This window comes from Podarcis raffonei, chromosome 8, assembly GCF_027172205.1.
Source record: "Podarcis raffonei isolate rPodRaf1 chromosome 8, rPodRaf1.pri, whole genome shotgun sequence".
In the NCBI taxonomy this organism is placed as follows: Eukaryota; Metazoa; Chordata; class Lepidosauria; order Squamata; family Lacertidae; genus Podarcis; species Podarcis raffonei.
In genome coordinates, this window is record NC_070609.1 from 20,345,191 (window position 1) to 20,355,850 (window position 10,660).

At 43.4% G+C, this 10,660-nt stretch overlaps 1 protein-coding gene across 1 annotated transcript; it reads right to left on the minus strand.

Moving 5' to 3' along the window:
* Positions 1-2,815: 2,815 nt before the first annotated feature.
* LOC128418598 (trypsin-like) lies at positions 2,816-9,240 on the minus strand. The gene is made up of 5 exons (XM_053398420.1): positions 9,049-9,240; positions 8,255-8,411; positions 6,701-6,954; positions 4,886-5,022; positions 2,816-3,089 (listed from the first exon to the last, which is right to left on the minus strand). The coding sequence occupies exons 1-5, from the start codon at positions 9,104-9,106 to the stop codon at positions 2,913-2,915; spliced, it is 783 nt and encodes a 260-aa protein (XP_053254395.1). The 5' UTR covers positions 9,107-9,240; the 3' UTR covers positions 2,816-2,912.
* Between the last annotated feature and the right edge of the window lie 1,420 nt (positions 9,241-10,660).

The window sequence follows — 10,660 nt, forward strand, 5'->3', positions numbered from 1 at the left end:
GATGCCAACAAAAAGGAGTCCGCGACCGACAGTGATCTACTGGAACCTTTTGATCGACCTGTTGGACACTCCTGTTCTATTTTATCTATTTCCTACTGGTCTAAGAGCAGGGACATTATTATTATTATTATTATTATTATTATTATTATTATTATTATTATATTTTTGGTTGAAAGCCAGGGTATAAACAAATAAACAAAATTTACCCAAAAAAATAGCGTGTGCTCATGTTTCTTTAACTGTTAGCAGACTAACCAATCTCTGTGTTGATTCTGTCTGTATATTCTGGCTTTCCTGATTAAGACCAAGATGCACCTATTTTGTAATTCTTGGTGAAAAGGTGGCAATAATGAGCAGCTACTTGTGAACCCAATAGAAACAGGCCAATGATTTTCCAGGGTCTGCCTTCCAGCCACAACTTTTCCCTTTGTACAACAGGGGTGGGTGGCCTGGAAATTCGAGACACTGTTGGACTCTGACATCCCATCACTCCTGATTTATCCTACCTGGGGCTCATGGGAGTTGGAGTCCAATGATGTCTGAAGGACCAGATTCCCTCTCCCTGCAGTACTGCTTAGGCCAGCAACGTGCCAAGTTGTAGTCCTGGTTGGTTCACCACACTAGGCAGCTGTGCATAGGACTGTTGAGTTCTTGGTTGTAGCCCCAACAGCTCCTGACCAGTAGAGAGATAGGTGGGGAGAAATCGTGCAGAAAACTGAATATGCCCACACCCAAGCAAGTATTCTGAGTCACAGAACTGAAGTGGGCCATGTAGCTCATCCTTCTGCAGGAAATCCAGAGTGATACCATTCCAAAAGATGGTTGTCCAAGCAGGGCCGATCAGAGAGAGGACCAGGAGGGCCATTTGGTCTGGGATCTTAAGCTCAAAGGGGTCCTCCAATTTAGACACTTGTTAGTTTTTTGTCATTCGATCAAGTTTTGCAGCCTTTTTTAATGCACATTGGATCAAAATGTATTTAAGCAGAATTGGACACACTCCACTTTAAGAGCTTCAAATTTAATCAAATAAGAGGTGTTTTGGCAAAATACCTTTTTTTTTGTTTTGTTAGCTCATAATAGATGATGCCATATTAAAGAGTTACAAATGCTATTAAGAATTAATGTTAATAACAACCGGGGGAAAGGAAGACATAACATCTTACAAGGACAGGAAGAAGCACCACAAACAGGATACAGCGGTACCTCGGGTTAAGAACTTAATTTGTTCTGGAGGTCCATTCTTAACCTGAAACTGTTCTTAACCTGAGGTACCACTTTAGCTAATGGGGCCTCCCACTGCTGCCGCGCCACCGTACGATTTCTGTTCTCATCCTGAAGCAAAGTTCTTAACCCGAGGTACTGTTTCTGGGTTAGCGAAGTCTGCAACCTGAAGCATCTAACCCGAGGTACCCCTGTAATTGCCACAGAACAAGGAAGAACAAGGAGATAGTTTGAGTTGCTCACTTGTAGTTTTATAAATCAATTAATGTGTCAACACAAATAAAAGTTGTTAATATTACAGTTGTATAAGGGATTATTACGACCAGAATGTCATGGAAATTAAAAAGATATTGGAACGCAGAAATAATGAAACCATCAATTCTAGCATATGGGGGGCACCTTTTCTAAATTATATAATTCGGTATTTGAAATATTGGTACAGTCATGCGCAGAAGCGGCGAATCGTGACCCGCAGATGTGGGTTGTGTTCTGCTCAGGATGCGAACAGGGCTCCGGAACGGATCCCGTTCGCATCCAGAGGTACCACTGTATTAATAATTGTATTATAAATTGGTATTGTTATAATGGGGCTATTATTGGATTGCAATTGAAAACTAATAAAAATTATTATATAAAAAATAATAATTAATGTTAATAAAAAGTAAGTTTTGCAAGATTAGGCCACAATGAACGTGTCTTCTCAGATAAGCTGATTATATTACCAAACCTCTTAGGCATCATCGGCAATGCACATTTAAATAACTATCATTCCACTGGAAACAATCATGGCTTTCCCCCAAAGCATCCTGGAGACTGTAGTTTGTTAAGGTTGCTGGGAGTCATTAAGAAACCCCTATTCCCCTAGAGCTACAACTGTTAAAAGAGTTCCCTGGGAAGAGGGGTTACCGTAATTGTTAAACCACTCTGGGAATTGTAATCTGATAGACTTTGGCTGGTCCAAAGGAGATCTTGTGAAATCCTTGCTTGTTGCCGAACAAGCTAAACCACTTGCAGCTTATTCAATAAGTGGTCGTTGGAAGGTTTACAATGTCAGCTACGTTTCACATCCACAGTGGGAAGCAGTGTGCTTTTGAATTCCAGCCATTGGAAATCTCAAGTGGGGAGAATTGTGCTGTTACGATCAGGTTCTGCGTATGGGCTTCCCACAGGAATCTGGTTGGCTAGTGTGAGAACAGAACGCTGCACTAGATGAGCCAATTGGCCTGACCTAGCAGGCTCTTTGTACGTTATTGCTGATCGGCAACTGCTATCAACTTTTCATATACCGTATTTTTCGCTCTATAACACGCACCCGACCATAACACGCATATAGTTTTTAGAGGAGGAAAATCCGTAGGCATGCCACCCGTAGGCATTCCCTCCATAACACGCACAGACATTTCCCCTTACTTTCTAGGAGGAAAAAAGTGAGTGTTATGGTGCAAAAAATACGGTAACTGTGAAGTTGGAAGGGACCGCATGGGTCATCTAGACCAACCCTTGCAATGCGTGAATTTTTTTACTCTCTGATTAACAGTCTCACGCTCTACTAACTGAGTTGTCCCAGAGGAGAGCTGGGGTATAGGTGGCAACTGTTGGAAATGCTCCCATTTCTGCGCTCTGCATGAGAAAAATGGTACTGAGAAGCAAAGGCAATAATGCACTTGCGCCAGGCTTTTTATTGAGGGATATCAGCCCTGGGCTGGTGCTTTTGTGTCATTTTCAGCCATGGTTTCCTCGATCCACTTCCAAAATTTGCAGATCTCCATGAAAACAGCAGGGTTTTTCTTGGATGCACACTTCACAGCTCCCGATGACACCAAACCGTGAAGGACCCCGTTGCAAATCAAGGGGCTCCCAGAATCTCCCTGTAAATTCAACAAGAGGAAAGCGGTCAGAGAACAGGAGAACTCTTTGGTGTGGTGAGACTTCTCTAGTTCAGGGGCTGGGATCTGTGGTCCTCCGGAGATTCTCCAACTTTCATCAGCCCCAGGCAGCATGGCCAGTGGTCGGGGATGATGAGAGCTTTCGTCTAGCAAAATCTGGAGGGCTATAGATTCCACATCCCTGCTCAAGCTGAACATTGAATCTAAAAGGTACAGAAATAGGGGGTTTCATATTGAAGCAGGTATGGCTTTCTTTAGGTTTATGGCTCTTCTTGCTTCCTTGGGTAGTTCGGTGTCTCTCCCCCCATGCCCCACCAATATCTTATTACCCTTCTGTTTCTGCTCACTTCCTTTTTTCTTTTTTCCTTTTAATTAGGAAGATTTAGACAAGGAGTAGGCAGAAGTTAGACTGGGCTGTGCTGGTAGATTGCTGGGTGATCTGAAGTAGATTGGCAAGGATTTATTACTCCCAACAATGGTGGCAACAAAAGAACTCCAAAAAATGTACTCCTGAAAGGGAAGAATGGGATATGCAGAAATATATTTCTATATGGAAGAACTATGAGCTCAGTCTAGTTTTGGTACTTTATAAACAAATTTCTGGGCTCAAAATTCTTTTATTGTAAATATTTGTTTCCCTTCTACTGATGGATCTCAAGTAATAGGGATCTCAAAATTCTTTTATTGTTAATATTTGTTTCCCTTCTACTGATGGATCTCAAGTAATAAGAAGGAAAAAGAAAAGAAAAATAGAAGTCTGCTTGCTACTGACATTGGAGAAATCCTAACCATGTCTACTCATAAGTAGGGATATGTGACTCTGTCAGTTTTGGTTTGTCATTTCCCAGTCTGCAAGTTCAGTTTTCTACGTTTCCACATCAGTTTGGGGTGCTTGTTTTTTTTAACTCATGAAAATTCATCAGCCTCTTAATGCAAACTTCTATTATACACATTTTTATATGGGATTTTGCTTAGTATTTTTGCAAAGTAATTTCCCCTAACATAATGCATTTGTGCATGTTCTTTTCCCTAATACATGCATCATTACACACACTTTATCCTAGTATATGCATTTCTGTACATATTCCATAGCTGGAGAACTGCATTGCAAAACTCTGAGAAGTGCAAATATCAGAGGAATTGTGTGTTTCAAATCAAATATTGTTTCAGAATGTGCATATTAGGCAGGTTCATATTTAGAAGTGAACTGAATCAAATGATTCTATGATTCTATTCCATCCCTACTCAGAAGTTCCACTGAACAAAGTTGGACTTGGACTACAATCCTAACCCCATTTACATGGGAATAAAGGTAAAGGTACCCCTGCCCGTACGGGCCAGTCTTGCCAGACTCTAGGGTTGTGCGCCCATCTCACGCAAGAGGCCGTGGGCCAGCGCTGTCCGGAGACACTTCCGGGTCACGTGGCCAGCGTGACAAGCTGCATCTGGCGAGCCTGCGCAGCACACGGAACGCCGTTTACCTTCCCGCTGGTAAGCGGTCCCTATTTATCTACTTGCACTAAATTAAATAGGGCCGACTTCTGAGTAGACATGAATGATGTTTTACAGGATTCTTGCATCCTGAAACTATGCATTGACTTTTTGCTTGTGCCTTTATTGTTGCAATTTGTGTGACTTGCTTAATTTTTTATTTTATGTGGTGTATAAGTTATATATGAATGGCGTAGTACAGATTGCAGGCTAAATCACAGGAAAGTCGGATTGTGCTACAATGCACTGTGCCTCTGATCCGTAGTCACCAAGTGTTTGTTGCTCACCTGGCACGAGTCTTTGCCTCCTTCCATTTTTCCTGAGCAAATCTCGTTGTCTGCAAAGTAGCTTCCGTACCTAGACTTGCATATGTATTTTGACAGGATCTCTGTGTCCAAACATTGCAGGACATTGGCATAATTTACTGCAAAATGAATGCTTGGGTCAGTGTGCGACACTGGCTGTTTGGGAGTTGCTGCTTAACTATTTTAGCTTCAGGTTCCTCCCTCACAAATGCCAGAAGCTGTGGTGGTTGGTGTCCATTGCAACCGTAAGGTGGAAGGCAGGAAGACCAACTTTGCCCCCATATTCCTCCCTATTGAGTTCTGCAAGGGGCAACACTGAGACTCAGAGGAGGAAGCCAACAGCCAGGGCCACCCCCAGGATTCATCGTAAGTAATAATAATTTGTTTATAATAATAATAATTATTATTTATACCCCGACCATCTGGCTGGGCTTCCCCAGCCACTCTGGGCGGCTTCCAAAAAATATTAAAGTACTGTAATACATCAAACATTAAAAGCTTCCCTAAACAGGGCTGCCTTCAGATGTCTTCTAAAAGTCTGGTAGTTGTTGTTCTCTTTGACATCTGGTGGGAGGGCGTTCCACAGGGAGGGCGCCACTACCGAGAAAGCCCTCTGCCTGGTTCCCTGTAACTTAGCTTCTCGCAGTGAGGGAACTGCCAGAAGGCCCTCAGCGCTGGACCTCAGCGTCCGGGTAGAACGATGGCGGTGGAGACGCTCCTTCAGTAAGGCGAGAGGTAGGTGAGGGCTTGCTTGAAGCAGAATAAGATGCCCACTCATAGGATCATAGAACTGTAGAGTTGGAAGGGACCCTGCGGGCCATCTTCTCCAACTCCTTGCAATGTAAGAATCTCAGCTAAAGCATCCATGACAGATGGCCATCCAAACTCTGCTTAAAAGCCTCCAAGGAAGGAGAGTCCACTACTTTCGTTCACCTTAATGGACTACTGGCTAGTAGATGCAATTCCCCATCCCACAACTGGAAACACAGTATGGACAGAGGCAGCTGCCCTTATACTTAGGCCCATAAATCACCTAATCTAGTGGTTCCTAAAGTAGGCAGTACTGGGAGGCGGTGGGATTACCTTGCTAAGAGGCAAGGGGGCATTGGAGTGTAAAGGGCTATCAGACTTCAAAATGCTGAATCAAGTTCATCCATTTTGTTGAGTTAGTTAAACTGGATCGTTTTAACTGGATTTTGAATAGCGGTGGAGTTAATTGTTACAGTGGTACCTCGGGCTACATACGCTTCAGGTTACATACGCTTCAGGTTACAGACTCCGCTAACCCAGAAATATTACCTCGGGTTAAGAACTTTGCTTCAGGATGAGAACAGAAATCATGCTCCGCCGGCGCGGCGGCCGCGGGAGGCCCCATTAGCTAAAGTGGTGCTTCAGGTTAAGAACAGTTTCAGGTTAAGAACAGACCTCCGGAACGAATTAAGTACTTAACTTGAGGTACCACTGTACTGTCTTTTTGTTTCTCAAGCTTATGCCCCGCCCCCCATTTTTTTTAGTAGTTTGCTCAGGGTTGTGAAACTGCAGGTGCTCAGGATTTAGGTGTTTTTGGTTTCGGTTAAGGTAGTCTGCAAAAGCTTACATCATTTACATCACCTTATTTCATGCTTTCCTTTGTAGGAACTGCACCAGGCCCCTCAAGTACCTGAATCTAGCCTTGGTTTGCAGGAGGTCTTGTGAAACCCTTGCCTGTTGATGGACGTTGCGAGCTAAACTTCTTGCAGCTTATCCCAAAAGTGGTCATTGCACATGGAACCTTGACCCTCTGGCCTTTCCTCTTACCTTCGGGGAAAGTAGTAGTGCCCCAGCCAGACACCACACACTTTGTCCCAGTGGGTGCGCATTCCTTAGCAAAAGGGATGGTCTTAATGGTATCTCCCAGGACTGCAGGGGGGGATAGCTTCAGAAGCATGACATCGTTTTTCATTGTTCGGGGTTCAAACTTAGGGTGGCGGATGGCTCTGATTGCTTTGGAAGACTGTTCCCCAACATCTTGCTTATACAAATCATGCTCCCCAAGATGAACCATGAGATTTCTGCAAGGGAGACAATAGCGAAGACACAGAGGTGTTCAGAACTATTGTATGGCACAGCCCTTCTTATACCAAACCATTTCCATGCTATTCTTGGCCTCGGTTCTTTGCTTGTCTAGGACAGGGTTTGTGGCCCAGATTTGATATGATTTAATAGTTCTTATATCCCGCTTTTCCAGCCGCAATGCTGAGCTCAAAGCAAGTCTCAATAATAGCTATGGTACTGAAAATGAGTAGAACATTTCAGTTGGTATAATCACATCCAAAACATATAACGAAGGCAAAAACAAATTCAACAAATGATTAATACAATTCAGTAAAGGTAAAGGGACCCCTGACCATTAGGTCCAGTCGTGGCCGACTCTGGGGTTGCGGCGCTCATCTCATTTTACTGGCCGAGGGAGCCGGTGTACAGCTTCCGGGTCATGTGGCCAGCATGACTAAGCCGCTTCTGGCAAACCAGAGCAGCACACGGAAATGCCGTTTACCTTCCCGTCGGAGCGGTACCTAATTATCTACTTGCACTTTGACTTGGTTTCAAACTGCTAGGTGGGCAGGAGCAGGGACCGAGCAACGGGAGCTCACCCTGTCACAGGGATTCGAACTGCCAACCTTCTGCTCAGCAAGTTCTAGGCTTTGTGGTTTAACCCACAGCACCACCTGCATATAAACTCGTAAAGAATTCAAAATGTAAGAAATGGCTGCTGAGGACCAGCTCTCTGCTGGCTGACTGCCTCTGGGCAGGGACTTCTTCACCCAGTGCAGCAGCAGAATCTCAGGCAATTAAAGAATGACGAAGAAGAAAAGCGACCCATTCTAGATTGTTTTGTAAATGTCTGGAGAGATTAAAGGTTAAAAAAAAGGTAAAGGTAAAGGACCCCTGGATGGTTAAGTCCAGTCAAAGGCGACTATGGGGTTGCAGTGCTCATCTCACTTTTCAGGCCGAGGGAACCGGTGTTTGTTCATGGACAGCTTTCCAAGTCATGTGGCCAGCATGACTAAACTGCTTCTGGTGCAACGGGACACCGTGACGGAAACCAGAGCACACGGAAATGCCATTTACCTTCCCACCAAAATGGTACCTATTTATCTACTTGCACTGGTGTGCTTTTGAACTGCTAGGTTGGCAGGAGATGGGACAGAGCAATGGGAGCTCACCACCATTGCATGGATTTGAACCAGCGACTTTCCGATTGGCAAGCCCAAGAGGCTCAGTGGTTTAGACCACAGCACCACCCACTCCCCTACTCACATTACCCTCCCTCTCACCCACTGCTTCCTCCCTATGACCCCACAAGCTTGCCTTCGCAGACAGTGTCCAGCTGTAAGCACCCAGTGCTCATTGATCAAGGCTCCACCACATCGAGTGAGTTGACTGTCGAAGACAAATACTTGCCAGGGCTGAGAGTGCGGCCAACATTCGGATCCGCCGATAATACGCTCGCCGGTCTGTGCTGACACTGTGACACAAATACCATCATATATTACACATTTGCTGACACGGGAGACTTCCAGTAAGAGCGTGCTTCATTAGATGGGAAGCTGTTTTCCAGAAATGCAGGTAGAGTACCCACCTCCATGCCGATGGGATCCTGCAGATAATAATGATTACTGGAATAAGATGGAGGCTCGAGTGTGGGCGTGAATGTCCTGTACTTTTGAGAACAGTAAGTTATACAAAGCTTGGAAATCTTATGGTTCCTCAACATGCTGTGCTTTCTCTCAGGCTACAACATCTACATGAATGTGCTGTGTGCAAGGTACATTAAAGTCTCTTGCATTTGCCAGGCTTGACTGAAACTAAAAGTAGAACCCTACGTGTATCCTTCTGTTCAGAGAGCGATTTTTCAGTCCTACTGGCTTGCTCATTTCTTCCTTCCTCTTAAAGTCCCTTGTAAAATGTTCTGATCAGGGTCAAGCAGATACGTAGTTATTTTAGTCTAACATAACTGTTTTATTGTCCAATATAGGATTTTAAAATCCATATCCTGGTTTGTTTGTTTTTGAAATTAATTTTTATTTGTGTTTTCGCATACAGTTCAAAAAGAATAAGTAGAAAATAAATGAAGAAAAATTGAAAACAAAACCACAACAAACCAAAGACACCACACAAAACACCTAAGGACTTCTCTTCCTCTCCTTCTCTGGTATCCATTATTTTCCTTCTCTTCCATGTATTCTAAGTTACCAAGTTCTACCATAGCTGTCAACTTTTCCCTTTTCTTGCGAGGAATCCTATTTGGAATAAGGGAATTTCCCTTAAAAAAAGGGAAACGTTGACAGCTATGAGTTTCTACTCTTCTTACTAATTATGTTCTACTTCCTCTTATACTGCTGAATTTATTCAAGTCCTGCTAATCTGTTCACGAGTTTATATAGATTTTTAAAATTACAAAATTTTTTCAGTCCTTTTTGTATCCTTTATCTTCTTGTTCTCTTACTGATCAGACCTGCCAGCTCCGCATATTCCAACAACTTAAAGTGTCATTCCTCCTTGATTGGTACTCATCTTGTTATTTTTGTGTTTTCTTTACATTTTGTTGTTTTTTTTATAATATTTTGAACAATGCATTGAGATATATATTTGAAACATGAGAATTATTATTATTATTATTAGGCTCTATTACCTATCCAATGTAGCAAAAACAATAAAGAGTCTTGTGACTCACAAACCTAAAGATTCACAAATTTATCACGGCAAAAGCTTTTATTTGCTTTAATCCACTTCATGAAGTGTAATAATAAAGTGGTAAGCATATAATACATGATTCCGGCAGTGACTTTTTGTACCGTGGTCTAACATAAACAGACCTTTTCAGGGCTGTTCTGAGATGGATCCCAAGGCGTTGGCTGCTATTCACTTGGATCTCCAGCCTCTGAACCGACTTCTTATTTCAAGTTTATTTAACACATGTTTAGTTCACTCTTCCTCCAAGGTGTTCAGGGCAGCACATGTGCTGGGGTTTACCCCAGGTCATCTTCACAACAGGTGAGTTAGAATGAGTGGCTTGGGACCATCTGGTGAGCTTCATGGTAAGCAGAGATTTGAGCCCAGGTCTCCCTGGTCCTAGAGCTCCACTCCAAGCAGTAGATCCCAATGGCTCACTTTCTTCCTGCCTGCTTCCATCCTTTCCTGATCCCTAACTTGGTAACTGAAAGTCTGCATCCTTGCAAGGATTTGTAGAGAGGCAGTCTTCAGTTCTGGTACCCACATCAGCTTCTCATGACGGGCTTTATTAAAGCAAAAAAGGCTGATTGGACAGCGTCTGAAGGACTTAGAGCAACAGAACAACCTGGCCATTATAAAGAAATTCTGTCCTTGGTATGCCTTTTTTAGCCCTTCTCAGTTTGATTCCCTGGCACCATATTTGTATAAATTAACCATCCCAAAATACAGAAGTGCTTTCACACTGGCCAGATTGGATGTGATGCCCTCTGCCGTACTTCAGGGCAGATACCAAAAGATTCCAACTGAGAAACGACTCTGCCCCTGTGGAGATGGTAATCTGGAAACAGTGGCTCATGTTCTCCTGTCCTGTCCCCTTTATAAAGGAGAAGAAGGAGCTTGAATCCATCTGAGCAAGTTTGCAAATACATCTCATCAAGGGACGACCTGCCCACATGAAACAGACATCATTGTCATTCAGCCTTCACAGGCAGATCTTATAAAACAGTGCTTTTCAGTGGAGACAAGTTTATGCCTTCACGG